Consider the following 16,086-nt stretch of genomic DNA (forward strand, 5'->3'; position numbering starts at 1 on the left):
ATAGTTTCCTAAAAAGCAACTGTATTAAATAAATGAATACATTCAATCTTCATCGCTCTGCTATGTAATGACAATTTAAAAAATTCTTGGCCTCTTATCGATCTCGAGGAAGTGTCTATTTTGCTTATATAGTTTACCCCATGAGAGTCAATGCCTCTAGCTAACGATAGTGTGTTCTCAGCAGTATATATACCACTATTCTATTGTGACGTCCACGTTACAATGGTAGTATTTATTGGCATTGTTGTTGCTATCCTTGTCTATTATTGGAAAAATCAGATAGCGCTATCCTTTTCTAGCTCTTCAACGTTGCCAGATCGGTTGAACAAGTATTTCAAACAAGAATGAACAGTTAATATTACATCACCGGTTTCAGCTATATTTTATAGAAGGCAGTGGCAAGGGAGAAAATCAGCAACGTTGTTCTCCTATCTTTCTCCACTGTACCGTAATTAATGAAGACCTCACTAGTCTATAAGTCTGCTATAAAATCTATTGTGAGGTCCACGTTATAATGGCAGTGAAGAAAGATTGCAGAACAACGTTTTTTTTTATTTATTCATTTATTATTTCACAAAAGTAACTTTCTAGAAGTATTTCAAGCCTGGGTGATGATGATGGGATAAATGATTCTGTATATAATCCCCCGTCTTGTATCTGCCGATCCTCTGTCTTGTCAATGCCTTCTATAGACGGTAGCTGATACAGGTTTATTGATGTAATATCAACTGTTCATTCTCGTTTAAAATAATAAAGGATATTTTATTTAGTAAGAATTCCACTTCGTGGCCTTGGTAATCAATAATATTCACAGTGAGATGAATGTGATTATGAATGAAGTGGGCTAACGAAAGACACATTTTCAGACTTGATATTATGAATTTGACCCAGTCTGTCGTTAGCCTACTTTGTCGTTGGTGAGAACAGAGATATTCACAGTTTGCTGTCAACCCACTTCTGTTAAGCCCCGTTCAAATTTGGTGGTTTGGTAAAGTTTTTAGGTTATATTGATTGATTTTTATAACTTGATCACGTTCTTTGTTTAGGTTAAGAATATTACAATTAATCTTTGAATAATATCGTAATGTACATTCCTGCTTATAAAAATTTCTTATTTGTACATTGAAAATTTTGAATACCCAACCATCTAACTGTTTTTGGACATCCAAAAGTGGAAGATATAATTGAAGAGAAACATGACTTCTACACCGGTATGTATTTTAGATGTCATTCCAATCGTCTGCTTTATAATTAAACTATATCACTATAGAACCACTTTCTTTCCTTTAAAATAAGCAGAAAAAATATTGAGTAATAAATATAGGTTAATAAAAACCTCACAACAATTTAGATCAAATGTTTTACCATTGACAAACTTGGTGGATAACTGAAGTAGTTTTTATTATTATTAGACCGTTGTTTAATGTCGAAATTTATTATTTCTTATACCTTGATAGAGGAGGTCAAATTATTATTTTTTAATTAACCGTTGGAGCGGGAGTGGTGAAAGATCGGACTAGGGTTTGCCAGCATACCTTTTTCTTTTACATTATGAGGTGGCTGACAAATCTTTTGTAACTCAATTTAGTATAAAAAGATTCATACTAGGAAAAGTATACGGTATAAAAGTATTCAAACTAGGAAAAAAGAATACAAAAAAATCATTCAGTATAAATATAATGTAATATTGAATGGAATAACATACAAAACGATGTGTTGTTTTGTCTAGAATGTTGTACAAATAATGTGAGCGAAGCCACAATATTATACGAGGTTGAATCAAATGAAAACCTTAAAAGTTTATATATTATTTATCTTGACAACTAAGTGAAACTTACATTTATCATTTTTTGACATAGTCTCCTTGAAATGGTATGCAAGTGTAAGACCGCTTTGAAAAAGCATGGATACCACGTTTGAAGAATTCTTTTGGTTGTGCCTGTAGCCACTCGTGCACCGCGGTTTCCACTTCTTCATCACTTTGGAAATGCTTGCCTTCCATTGGATCTTTAAGCTTTCCGAACACATGAAAGTCATTGGTGACGAGGTATGGAAAATAAGATGGGTGAATGAGGCATTCAAATTTTATATTCTGGATGGTTTGAACCGAGAGACGGGCTGTATGTGGTTGGGCGTTGTCATGCTGTAACAACATACCTAAAGTGACAAGTCCTCACTGTTTACTCCTGATTACTAGCCTGAAGTTGATTTTGTAAGAGATTTGAATAATAATTAATGCTTACTGTCATTCCCCGGTCAATGTAATGCTCCAAAACTTTTCCGTTCACATCGCAGAAGGGAGTCAGCAAGAGTTTCCCTGCTGATCGCTGAGTTCCGAATTTTTTTATTTTGGCGATGAGCTATGGCGCCATTCCTTTTTTTTTGTTTCTGTTTGATAGTAATGTTTGTTTCTGGACTAATATGAATCACCATACTGTACTGTCATCCTGCGATGAATTTCCATTGGTTTGATACCTTCACTGCTCAAGAAACAAATGACTGATCGCTGATCCAACTCGGTGCATATTGATAATGGGGCGGCCATATTGTAACTGAAGTCACTGCTAATTGTGTGTAGCAAGGTCACTAAAGATAGGCGCGCATACAGATCGTCATCGGACGATTAGATTTGATGTATTGTTTTCAATTGGAGTGCGCATACCTATTATATAATCGTCCGATGCGTGCCGTCCGTCCGATGACGATCTGTGTGCGCCTACCTTTACGTACCTGGTAGTCATTGTGTAAGTTTCAACGAGCATCCCTGCCAACTACCGGATCAATCCTACAACTTCTCGGAACATTAGAACACTTTTAAGCTTTTCATTTGATTCACCTTTATACCTAAATCTGCATCCTTTACCCATAATATGGTATCGATGGTGTCAAAAACATATAATAATACAATGCACAAAACAAAAACATACATAAGGCATGTTTAGCAAGACAGCATTTCCGACATATCATCACTCATATATTCACCAACACTGTAGTACGCCTTGCGTTTCAAGTGTTTGGATACAACTCTCTCGAACGCTCTTAAATCCAACTATTTTACTCCTGTAGGCAGCCTATTGAAGTATCGCAATGCCGGACTCCTGAAGCACACCTGTGATCTCTGAAGGCGTACTCTGGGAATATGAATCTCGATGTCTGGTGTTATGTTCATGCACATCAGTCAGAGTCAACATGTACTGCTGGTTCTTCTTGACATACATTAGACAGAGAAGTAGGAAGTGTCAGATCACTGTTAGAATACCAAGTCTAACAGAAAGGGGCTTGCAGTGTGCGCGATAATCGCTTGCGGTGATGATTCGGGCAGCCCGTTTTTGCAGCTTCAGTATGTCCACAACCTTTGCTAAATGACTCCACATGAGTAGGCCATAGGAAACGTGACAGTGGAAGAGCGCGTGATACACCATGACTAAATAGGCCTGTCACATGACCCCTCAGCTTCAGCAGCAGAAAACAAATTCTGGACAGTCTTGTGGTCTCATGCTGAATATGGCTGGCCCAGTTGAGCTTATTGTCCAGAACAAAACCCAGCAGCTTGACAGGGTCTTGATCACCAGGAAGGTTTCTTGACAAGCTGGGTCTTGTTTGCATTCAACTGGAATCGGTTTGCCAGGAACCATGAAGTTGAAGACCGCAGATGTTCAGCTGACATCTCCAACACCTGCTGAAGGTCACGGCCAGATGACATCAATGATGTATCATCCGCAAACAAGGGCGTTGAACCGTCACTGTCGAGGTCGTTTATCATAATTATGATACCATCGTACATCTCCACGAAAACGCTTGAACGTTTTATTTGTCAATTCAAAGTACAGAATTTTTTAAATAAAGTACAAATTTATATTTTTGTTGGTTTTTTAGGCGCAGCAAACCGATCAGAAGGAGAAGAAACGTAAAGAGAGTATTCTCGACCTGTCCAAATACCTGGAGAAGGTGATTAGAGTGAAGTTCTCTGGCGGTCGCGAGGCGGCTGGCGTCCTCAAGGGATATGACCCTCTACTCAATCTTGTCCTCGATGATACCACTGAATTTCTTCGAGGTGCGTTCACATTGTCATCTTTCATTAACCATAGAAGTGTCGCGTAGATGAAAATACATGAGGGGCAGCGCTGGGTTGAGGGGCTGCGCTGGTTTGATAAGACCCCGTGCAGTAATACAGGGTCTGTATAATAAATAACCGGACTGACCTCAGGAAATTTTTTATTGGCAAAATATATACATTTTTCCATTAGATATCTTCAAAGTGGTCCCTATTGGAGGCGATAATACGCTGATACCGGATTTTCAAATCCTTGAACGCTCCCTGGAAGTCGGCAATCTCTATGCTGTCTAGAGGCCTCGTCGTAGCACGTTGAACGTTTTCCAGAGTCCCAAACCGCGTCCCCTTAAGTTGTCTCTTGATCTTGGGGAACAAAAAGAAGTCCGGTAGTGCCTTATCCGGGCTGTAAGGAGGATGTGGCAATGTTACCTCGACTATTTGACCAACTGCTCGGTGACGAGCAGGCAGGTGTGCAACGGAGCATTGTCGTGATGGATGATCAACGAATCGGCAATCCCCGGACGGACTCGATGAACCTGGGCGATTAGTCGACAGAGCACCTCGGTCGTTTGCAGTTTGGCCGGGTGGCACAATCTCTTTGTGAACGACCAGTACTACAGAGAGGTGCTTCGTCGACTAACCGCCCGAGTTCATCGAGTCCGTCCGGGGATTGCAGATTTGTGGATCCTCCATCACGACAATGCTCCGTCGTACACCTGCCTGCTCGTCACCGAGCAGTTGGCCAAATAGTCGAGGATAACATCGCCACATCCTCCTTACAGCCCGGATAAGGCACTACCGGACTTCTTTTTGTTCCCCAAGATCAAGAGACAACTTGAGGGGACGCGGTTCAGGACTCTGGAAAACGTTCAACGTGCTACGACGAGGGCTCTAGACAGCATAGAGGTTGCCGACTTCCAGGGAGCGTTCAGGGATTTAAAAATCCGGTATCAGCGTGTTATCGACTCCAATGGGGACTACTTTGAAGATTTCTAATGAAAAATTGTACATATTTATTTGCCAATAAAAATTTTCCTGAGGTCGGTCCGGTTACTTATTATATATACAGTATGTAATTGAAAAATTGCGATTAGACCACGTGCAGTAATTATTAACTGAAAAATTGAGAATTTATTGCTACCTTTTCATAATTATGGAATAAATTAATTGAATTGAAATTATAGTGATGTTCACGTTATAATGGCAGTAGAGAAATATAAGTGAACAGCGTTGCCAAATCTCTGCTTGTCACTGTCTTCTTTAGTGGATAGCTGATACATTAAAAAATACATTTTCTTGACGAAAAAAATATAATTGATTATCTTAAACAAGAATGAACAATCAATATTACATCTGATAGGCTATACCGGTTTCAGCTATCCTCTATGGAAGGCAGTGGCAAGGCCGAGAATCGACAACGCTGTTCTCTTATCTTTCTCCATTGCAATTATAACGTGGACGTCAATATAGTTAGATTCTCAATAGAAGCAATACAAGATTTTATCAGAGTAGTAGATCTAGTATATGTAGCTTCAATATCAATATTACAAGCGTTTCTCTCGTGTACCAATCCAATAATTAAATTCTATATTAAAAAAAAATCAAGATTTATTCAGTTTCAAAGAACGTGGAACTCTGAACGAATGACCACTTTCTGTGCGCACACGCCCTAAATTTGCTGCTCTTCTGTTCCATACTTTTACTAGATACTGTTACAGACTGAAATATCGATAGTTCTATGTTGAGCATCGATATTGCTATCGACATCTCTTAAGTCAATTGTAATAAACCTGGGTTTTCGTTCATGTGTAAATGCCGTTATTGACCAAGACAGGGTGAGGATCTCAGATTGGGTGGATTTCAATTTGTCTAAATAACCTAAAAGAGAGTATGTTCAATTATGTTTTAATGCAGGAAGTTCAGTTTATACTTTTAGATGACAATATGTTGATATTATTCGAAATGTTTTGATTCTTCGGGTACAAACACACTGAAAGCGGAGCGGAGTGTGGCGTTGAGGAGCGTCGTGAACAATATCATGTTAAGTAATGAGCTGCAACACACTGGAAGCGTCTACTCGCGGAGCGGAGCGTGGTGTCAAACTTTGGAACAAGCTGGTTTGTTTTTTGGAGCGTCTACAAGCGGAGTGTCACAGTGTGAGTGCCAGTCTGCTCTACTCTTGTATTCTTCTACTCTACTCTTCTAGGCCCTTGACGCTCAGACGCTTCCAGTGTGTATCATGAACGCTCTGACCACGCCACGCCCCGCTCTAGAACGCCACGTCACGCTCCGCTCCGCCTTCAGTGTGTTTTTACCCTTAGGCTCAACTCACACTTACGCGACTCAAGTCGAGAAGAGACTCGACTCTAGTCGAGAGCATGTGTTTTCAAATGGTGACGTCGCGGAGACTAGAGTCGACTGGTCTGAGTGTCACCATTTGGAAACACATGCTCTCCACTAGAGTCGAGTCTCTTCTCGACCTGAGTCGCGTAAGTGTGAGTTGAGCCTTAGATAATAAAAACAAATAACGAAATCTTATTGGATCACGTGTATTGCACACATGAAATTTGGACAATATGAATGGCTTTAGACTACAATGCTTGTCATCGTGGACTGCGGAAGTTTACGCACAATTGGTAACATACTTCAAGTCGAATCAGTTTCTCCACGTACTTAGTTCTCTCACAATGTAACAATATGATTCGTTAATCTTTGTGCCGGCTGCACAAAAGCCGGTTAAATTTTAATCGTGATAACGAGAACCAATCAAAGAAGCCGTCTTATCAAAAAGGCCTTCTCTGATTGGTTCTCATGATATTAATCACGGTTAAAATTTAACCGGCTTTTGTGCAACCGGGCCTTTGATTATTTAATAACCTGAATAATCAATCTTATTAGTGTTATCATTGATTTGATCATAATCTTTCAAATTATATTCTTGTTGAAACAGGAATTCTGGTATTGTTTTTTTCTGACAAATTTTTGTATCTCTGTTCCAGATCCAGATGATCCTTACAAATTGACGGAAGACACGCGAATGTTGGGCTTGGTGGTGTGCCGTGGCACTTCTGTGGTGCTCATATGTCCGGTTGACGGCATGGAAAGCATACCCAACCCTTTCGTTCCACAAGACTCTTGAATTATTATTTCCATTTTTCAATTAATATTAAGCAGTAAACCATTTTTCCATACTTAAACTAGAAGTTACTTTTTATGATTCCCCAATCATATTTTAGATTGAAGTCTTTTAGGCTATTTATTTATTAATCCATTTGTACAAAATGTCTAAGGCTCAACTCACACTTACGCGACTCAAGTCGAGAAGAGACTCGACTCTAGTCGAGAGCTTGTGTTTTCAAATGGTGTCAGTCGCGGAGGCTAGAATCGACTGATCTGAGTGTCACCATTTGGAAACACATGCTCTCGACTGGAGTCTCGTCTCGTCTCGACTTGAGTCACGTAAGTGTGAGTTGAGCCTTAGAGCCTGTTCACATGACAGCGATTTACGCTCGGTTGTCGCGCGGTTGACCGACCGAGCAGTTGCCAGATATAGGAAAACACATGGTTGTAGTCTCCTGTCCAACCGCTCGGTTACCAGGCGGCTCGATATACTAGAGCAGGCATGAGAGCGTACACATGTCCTCAGTCAACCGAGCGGTTTCGAGCAGAGCAGTTCACATAGAGCAGTGCACATTCTATTACTATTCCAGTTCAATTAAAATTTATTCTAATACAATTTTCAGTTCAGTTAGTTAGTAAGTTTAGTTTAAGTTAGTTTGTAGAGGATCATAGTTGACAATAGTATCTAGTTCAGTTCAAGTTAGTTTGTAGATGATCATAGTTCATAGTAGTATCTAGTTCAGTTTAGTTTCAAGTAGTTCATATTAGAAATATGGAAGTAGGCCTAGAATCCTTTGACACTGAATTGTTTATCGATGAAGTGGCAAAAAGAAAGTGCATTTGGGACATGGAGTGCTCGGATAACAGGAATAGAGTTCTGAAAAGGTCTGCTTGGCAGGAGATAACAGACATTTTTTCAGAGAGCAGCAGTTCACAGGAGCAAAAACAGCCTTAGGTATACTAGGGCTAGTATTATATTGTATAGAGCTAGTACCTATATAGCTAGGGCTAGTAGATAACTTAATTATGTATTTGAATTTTTTTAAAATAATATTCTACACACAATAATATGAATAATGTAAGAAGCAGTAATATTAGACTAATATAGTGATAAAGATTGAGTACATAGATGTAGTAATTATTTATTTATTACTTATTTATTTATTTAATTATTTATCATAACCGCAAACCGCTCATGAATCGCTGTCATGTGTACGAGGCTGGCAAACCGAGCGATTTGCCGATCGAGCGACAGCCGAGCGTAAATCGCTGTCATGTGAACAAGCTCTATCGTTAATCATTTGGAATGATTTCAATTGGAGCGATTTCAACAAATAGAATGATTCCATTCTGGAAATCATTTTCAGACTGATGTTGGAAATGATAACGTTATCGCATGATAATTTGACATCTTGTTGGTCAGGACTCACCACTACTGCAGTGAGGTCTACGTTACAATGGACTGCTAGAGAGTTAACCCTGTACTTCTTAAAACAAGTACAAAGGATTAAAGCAGCATCAAGTGCCCCTGTCAATTTGTCGAATACGCAACCCGTAGGCCTATACTTGAATTTTGTTTTTGGCAAATAAAATTCATTCATTCATATTCCTGCTAACCATAGTGAGGTCCACCAATGACAGTGAAGAAAGATAGAACAGCGTTGCCGTGCTGACATTAATTTCCAAAGAAATCCCAATCGAAAAACGTTCTTTTATTGAAATGAATTGTGTCGTTTTATTATTTATTCCAATAAAAAAACTCAAGTAGCTGTGAAAGTAAATTGTAAATACTTGGTACTTTATGAGGAAAATCAAAATACAGTAGAACTCCAACTATCCGAATTAATGGGGACCAGGACCCATTCGAATAATCAAATATTCGGATAATCGCAGTTTTTTTTAAAAAAAACTGCCATTGGAGAGAAAAAAGCTACGTTTTGTTATTGCACTATTTTTTTATTGAATTAAATGAAAGAAGCATGATATTTTCACATATTTTACTACACTGACTTCGCGGAGGGAAGGACAATAGTGAGCGAACGCGCAAACACTGGCTTCGCAGGGTGAAGAATAATAGCGCACTAGGACTTTTTTGGACAAATTTTTTTATGAAAGTGATTCGGTTAGTTGGAGTTCTACTGTAAATTCAAGTGTTATATCAAGGTTTGTAGGCACTTATTAAATCTAATAGATTTGAAATAGTTATTTGTGCAACTAGTGCGCAAAGTGACAGTTTGCTGCACCGAAAGAAACGTTTACGGAATGGTTTCTTGAGTGCAGCAGAGGAACTTTGTGCACGTATTTCACATTAAGTTTTTCCTACAGTTACCATTGAATATGAAAAGTGGGTAATTATGGGTAAAATTGCCTGAAATGCATCAAATGTTTTTCTGTGTAATTTTATTATTGATAAAAACCTTAATCCAAAAATCTTAAAGTCCTCGTTGTCCTTGGTTATAATATATAATGTAATAATTAGCGCGTTGTGCTTCGTTGCTCACTATAGCAGCCCAGTCACTGTTACCAACTTCATTTTGATTTTGCTGCACTGTTGCTCCATATAACCTACTAAGTATTTTGCGTTGCCATGTTGCAAATCTGGAGTGCAGAAAAATTTTTCCCGCACTAGAGCGGAAAAGTGATTCTTTGCGTTCTGTAATCAGTGCAGCAATGGACACTTTTCAACGTAACTGTAGGAAAAAGATTTAACCTGATTTGGACTATTCTTATCAAAATTAGGGAGAGAAACAGTTTTGGGTTTATCCTGTTGATTCTCTCCCAATCAATAATTTGATATTGTGATTGTGGAATGCGATGAATAAATAAATGGTCTCTATCCGTCATTAGATTCAATACGGTACCTAGAAGCTGGGTTTACACCAAAGTTTTATTGGCAGAAATATAAAATTACAACATCTTAGAAATACATAATAAAACCAATACAAATTTTACAACATGAGTAAATACTATTACAAAATAAAATGCAATGCCAATTGAGTATTTGCATCTCGAGGTACTAAACCTGTTTGAGATGGTGACATAAAATTGATTACAAAACTATAGCGCTAAAATGTAGTTACTGAGGCCGACAGTCGCATATGAAGTGACACATATTACATAACAGTATCGATGATTTATCAATTTTAGCTTCGAAGTATATTGTACAATATTATGATATACAAGTCTACATGAGAATTCTAAAAAAAGTATCTATATTCTCACATTCCATTACAAATCTCTTGACATCTCTCAAAAACCTTTATCGTATCTTGCACTGCCTTATCTCCAAGGGCAGCAGGTTGTAGAACTTTGGAGCCAAATAAGAAAAAAAAATCATGAAGTGACTTTTATTTGGTTTAGGTATACAAGCTTCGTATTTATTTATCAAATTATTGTTTTTAAAATTAAAATACTCATTGCCATTAACGCTTCTATCAAAGAAGTTCCTGAGCACTTTGTAGACATATAAATTTTTCAATGGAAGTATAGCTAATTTTCTAAAGAGAGGTGCTGTGTGTTACCACATCAAGTCCATACCATTCAAAATCAAATGGATCAGCAGAAAAGGCAGTTGGAATATTTAAAACGATGTTTAAAAAGGCAGCTGCAAACAAGCAAGATTTGGAACTGTATTTACTAAATTATCGTAATGCTCCCGTAGCTGGATTGGGATATACACCTTCACTGCTTCTTAATAGCAGACAATAAAGACTTTGAGGTTGGAGTATATTCGTGATCCTCATTCTAAAATTTCTTCATCGAAAATTCACTTGAAAAAAACGTTTGTTCTTGAACCTTTAGAATTAGTTAACGAACAAATTTAAGACAAACAACAGCTGTAGTTTTCTGTAAAGTGTGAAGTTTTTAGCTCACAAATTTCTAGTTTCATTCAAAATTTAGACTTTTTAAATAATTATTAAGTTACTGTTCTAGATTTTCTAATTTCAGACTCTAATAGTATCTATTTGATTCAAAATTTGCTCGTTTATCTGAGTATTAAAGAGTGTAAATTGTATTTTGAAAAGTGAAAGTGACATAACCAACATTTTGATTTGGACAGTATACAGTAGTATGAATTGGAAATGGGACAGTTTTGGGCATGAGCCTGTTGTGCCTCTCCTCATGTTAAGTATTTCTACACAATGTGATGAATAAATAAATATATAAGAACTAAGATTCCTATACCACATTACGCATTGAATCCAAAAATTGTACCTAATGAGATAATCGACAATAACGTTTGAAAACCATGTCGAAAGAATGGGGGCTGCTAGGGGTAAAAACTGGCAGCAGATGAAAAGATTGGCTGAGGATCGTGGAGAGTGGAGACGCTGGGCCGAGCAATCTTCAAACCACCCTACGCTGTGAGGCAGAAGGGGATCGAGAAAGAAGAAGAAGAAGAGATAATCGACAAAATGGCAAAGAAACAAAATGTTGATAACTTAATTCTTATAGATTCTATTAGATTGAAGGGAACGTGGCAAACACTTATGTTCATCATGTGTATGATAAGTTATGTTCAATGTAATAGAATCTATAAGGATTAAGTTAATAACTTTGGTGTAAACCCAGCTTAAGTGTAGGCTAACACAAAAAGTGTAGAACTGACTCTTAAAATATCTAATTGAAAATTCGGAATAGCAAACCCACAGATTTGTTAAAGGAATGATAGGGTAAGGTAGTTCACATTGACTATATTAAAATAATGTTATCATTTTTATCAAATTTAATAAAGGCTATTCAAATCTTTCCATAATACAGAGTGATTCAAAAAGAATACCACAACTTTGAAAATCTGTATTTAATCAAGGAAACATAATAGAAACTTGGGTTGTAAATCAAAATGAGGAGTATTAAATTAAGTTTTTCCCCACTAGAAAACAAGTTCACAAATGTTCAATGTGACCCCCTCCAGACACTCGAGTGATATCAATACGATACTCGAACTCGTTGCACACCCTCAGTAGCATATCGGGCGTAACAGTTTGTTGACCGAGCGAAGTGAGGTCTAAGATTCAAGTCGACGGTTTGGCATTTCTCTTAATGTTAGTTTGAATGTTTATATGTTGCGCATTTACGGCGAAACGCGGTAATAGATTTTCATGAGATTTGACAGGTATGTTCCTTTTTTAATTACGCGTCTACGTATATACAAGGTTTTTTTGGAAATTTTGCATTTCAAGGATACTATAAAAGGAAAAAGGAGCCTCCTTCATACGCCAATTTCAGAGTAAAATCTGACTATAGATTTATTCATCATAAATCAGCTGACAAGTGATTACACAGATGTGTGGAGAAGCCAGTCTATTGCTGTATTTTCATAAGTTCTATAGTTTCAATCAGGTACTTGTGGATGAGAATACTGCGCGAGGTCTACTGTTCACAGAACTACTAGTATAGCTGCTGTTATTTCTTCTTTGAGCTCCTCAATGTTAGCTGGTAGAGGCGGTCGATACACCTTATCTTTAACGTACCCTCATAGAGAAAATCTCAGGGGGTGAGGTCAGGGCTTCTTGGTGGCCAGTGATGAAGTGCTCTGTCTCGAGCTGCTTAACAGCCGATCCATTGCCTCGGATAGTTTTCATTCAAATAGGCACGGACAGATGAGTGCCAATGGGACTAAATAAGGAACTAAAAATACTTCAGAGCTTCCTCTAATCAATGACAGATAGTGCTTTACTCTCCGTTTATTCTTTGCAGAGTTATCAATTTTCAAAGTTGTGGTATTCTTTTTTAATCACGGTATCTTTAATAAATATATTATTTCATTCGTCTATTTCATATTAATTTATTCATCTGTATCATCATCTAAATTTGGAAGAAAAATAGCACAAGGATTGTCTTATTATTTGATTTGATTAAATTTTTTTCCTGGTGACTCTTGACAGAGTATAGGAAATCGTCAAGAAGGACTATTCGTCCAAAAAAATAAAAGATCACATTATAAAATGTACATTACAATTTAACCCAAAAACATTCTTGTTTAAGAAATTTAATTCTTGTAAAAACAAATTTTACATTCGTCCAAAAAAATAAAAGATCACATTATAAAATGTACATTACAATTTAACCCTCCCAAAAGCCTCATTCGATCTCCATCCATAAATTCTTGAATACTGTAGTATATCCCGTTTGCTAGATATTTTTTCAATAGCTTTTTGAAAATATCCTTAATCTCATTTTCTCTCAAAGAAATTTGATACCCATATAAGAAGGCTTTTTCTGATACTGAGCTGTCCTGTGGTATTGTGCAGAAAATTTACTCTTATTTCTTGTGTCATAATAAATGTATGTCACTTTATTGATCTCCTACATACATAATCACTTCGAAAATGTACAGTGCAGGCACAGTTAATAGTGCTAGATCTTCAAATACTCTCTGCATCCAGGACTCTAATGGTTTAAGACTATTTATTTTATCTACCAAAGTTATTGAAGTTATCTTATATGATAATAAATTTGACACTACTTTGTGAGACTGGACTCCCATCATTACATAAGTTTTATTCGAATCGTAAATAAATTTATAAATATTCATTTTTTAATTCTATTTTAGTCACTTTCTATTTTCTCAGGATCTTTGTTCATTGCTTGTTCTCTGTAAATTTTGAACTGGTTAACTGGATAGAGGGTGACGCCATCGTCGTTACATTTGCCCTTCCAGCAAAAACCACTCACATCAACCAGATTAATCTCGCCTGTAGGTTTATTTCCTTCAAATACAACGTGTAAATCCCCAATTGAAGGAATTTTGTAAGTGCCTATGCCCTCCATTTGCATTCCAGTTCTACTCAATTCTCCGCTGTAGGTGTGACGGTTTTTGTAAGTGATCGATTTTGCTGCGACAAGATTATCTTTTCTCCATAATCCACAATATGAGTCTCCATTGTTGCAAAAATATTTTCCAAATCCTAAAAGAATCAGATATTAGGTAGGGTAGTAGCATAGTGAAGCGACGAAGGTAGGGTGTAGCATGAAAGGTAGCTGAGGGGTTTATAATAATGAGTCGATTTAATAAAAGCTAGTACCTATCTATAGTAACTATAATGGCCGGGACACACATATCCGCACCGAGCCCGTGCAGCGGCACGGCCGTGTGACGGTCGTACTACGGCGAGTGAGAAAACAAATGCTTTCAAACGTGTAGGGACACATACTACCGCACCGCGTCAGCACCGTCGCCGTGTTTGTTGCCCGAGCCATGCCCGCGCCGTCACCGACTAGTTCAGTTTACTTTCTGACGGAGACGGCGCGGGCTCGTTTAACATAGAGAGTGGAAAACTTATTGAAGAGATACAGAATTTTCCAGTTTTTTACGATCAAAGTGATGAGAAATATGGTTGAACGGAAAATTATTTAAACCAAAAGTATAGGTATATAACCAAATAATAAGTCAAGCCAAAGGTATGATAGACATAATATAATGAAATAAACAACAAAGAGTATAAAAGAAGGAACCCGTGACTGTGTCTTAAATTTTAAATTTAAAACTAATTAGGGCCTAATTTAAATATATGTCATCAATATAATTTCTAAAATTTATAATTAATTATTTCAATAAAATAGGATAATCAATAGGATAACCAATTTTTTGGGGTAATTCTAGCAGTGTAGTGGAGGTGTTTAGACTTCAGAAGGGAGCATTGAGGGTGATGATAGGGGAGTCAATCCGAACTAGTTGTAGGCCCTATTTAAAAAAACTTGGAATTATTCTCCCACTTCCTAGCCTATATATTCTGGAAACAATCTGCTTTTTAAAAAAACACATAAATGAATTTAATACAGGAGAAACATTTCACCAATATTCGACCAGATACAGGAATAATTTGAGAGATGATGCACACCGTACTATGTAAGAGCGAGGGGAAAGAAGTTCAGGTATCCGAATGTACAACTTATTGCCATCTCACATAAAATAAAAGTCAGGTAAAGATTTTCATTATTTATAAATAGCACCAACATCCAGCTATTTTTGAAGTGTGAAATAAATCTTACTATACTTAGGAATGTACAATTAAAATGATTGTCAGCTTAAATTGCCACAAACCGTAATTATTTTACCTTCTCTGAATAATTCTCTCTTTATGTTAGCTGTAAAGCATCCAATATAGCGATCTCCATTTTCAAATTTGAATAAACCCATATCCATGCAGTCAGTTGATGTTTTAAATGGTGTAACATTTCCATTAAATTCAGACATTTTTGTTGAGGTTTGATGGTGAATTTTAATTTGAAGATGATTTCAGTAACCACTTCTAATAAAATTGTCACACCCCAAAAATTGTCAACACTGGACTGTAATGCTATAAAAAACTATAGCTATTGAGATTCACTGGCAACATTTCTTATGAATAACGCCAAAATTTTCCATTCTACCAATTATGACAGTTTGAAGTGAATGTAACTATAGAATTGATCAAAACCAATCAGCTGTCAGCTGGCTTCAGTGCAATGCAATCTGTGCAACCTTTTACATATTATAACAAAGTTACACAGTGTAAACGCAGCTTTACAATACAAATTTTTCTTTTGTGCGCATCTTCATCCCCCCTGTTAAAGGTGTGGAACCGCTCATTGTAGGTTTGAAGAGCATTAAATTATCTTCAATTTGATATATTTTTTCTCAATAATTCATAAAAAATATCAGAGGGATTTTATCTTAATTAGAAACATGCTCTCCGATAGGGGAAACAAGTTTTCTGGTAGTGAAATTATTTTGAAGTTTATTTGTAAAGTTATCAAAGTAATTCAAGCCATCTTGAAATTTGGTTAGTTGATGGAAGGTCAAGGTGCCGGTTGCACAAAAGCCGGTTAAATTTTAATCATGATCACGAGAACCAATCAGAAAAGCCGTCTTATCAAAAAGACTTTGTGTCAAACGTAGCTCTCTGATTGGCTGACTAGGTGACTGT

The 16,086-nt window shown here is 37.1% G+C and overlaps 2 protein-coding genes across 2 annotated transcripts; one reads left to right on the forward strand and one right to left on the reverse strand.

Annotated features, from left to right (window-relative positions):
* The first annotated feature begins 797 nt into the window (after positions 1 to 797).
* Positions 798 to 7,251, forward strand: LOC111055832 (U6 snRNA-associated Sm-like protein LSm7). The gene is made up of 3 exons (XM_039419747.1): positions 798 to 1,211; positions 3,877 to 4,054; positions 7,054 to 7,251. Exons 1-3 carry the CDS (start codon positions 1,197 to 1,199, stop codon positions 7,191 to 7,193), a joined length of 333 nt encoding a protein of 110 aa, XP_039275681.1. The 5' UTR covers positions 798 to 1,196; the 3' UTR covers positions 7,194 to 7,251.
* A 6,412-nt stretch (positions 7,252 to 13,663) lies between these two features.
* On the reverse strand, positions 13,664 to 15,544 carry LOC111055833. Its single transcript, XM_022343130.2, has 2 exons — positions 15,236 to 15,544; positions 13,664 to 14,085 (listed from the first exon to the last, which is right to left on the reverse strand). The coding sequence occupies exons 1-2, from the start codon at positions 15,372 to 15,374 to the stop codon at positions 13,727 to 13,729; spliced, it is 498 nt and encodes a 165-aa protein (XP_022198822.1). The 5' UTR covers positions 15,375 to 15,544; the 3' UTR covers positions 13,664 to 13,726.
* Between the last annotated feature and the right edge of the window lie 542 nt (positions 15,545 to 16,086).

This window comes from Nilaparvata lugens, chromosome 1 (assembly GCF_014356525.2).
Source record: "Nilaparvata lugens isolate BPH chromosome 1, ASM1435652v1, whole genome shotgun sequence".
Lineage (NCBI taxonomy): Eukaryota > Metazoa > Arthropoda > Insecta > Hemiptera > Delphacidae > Nilaparvata > Nilaparvata lugens.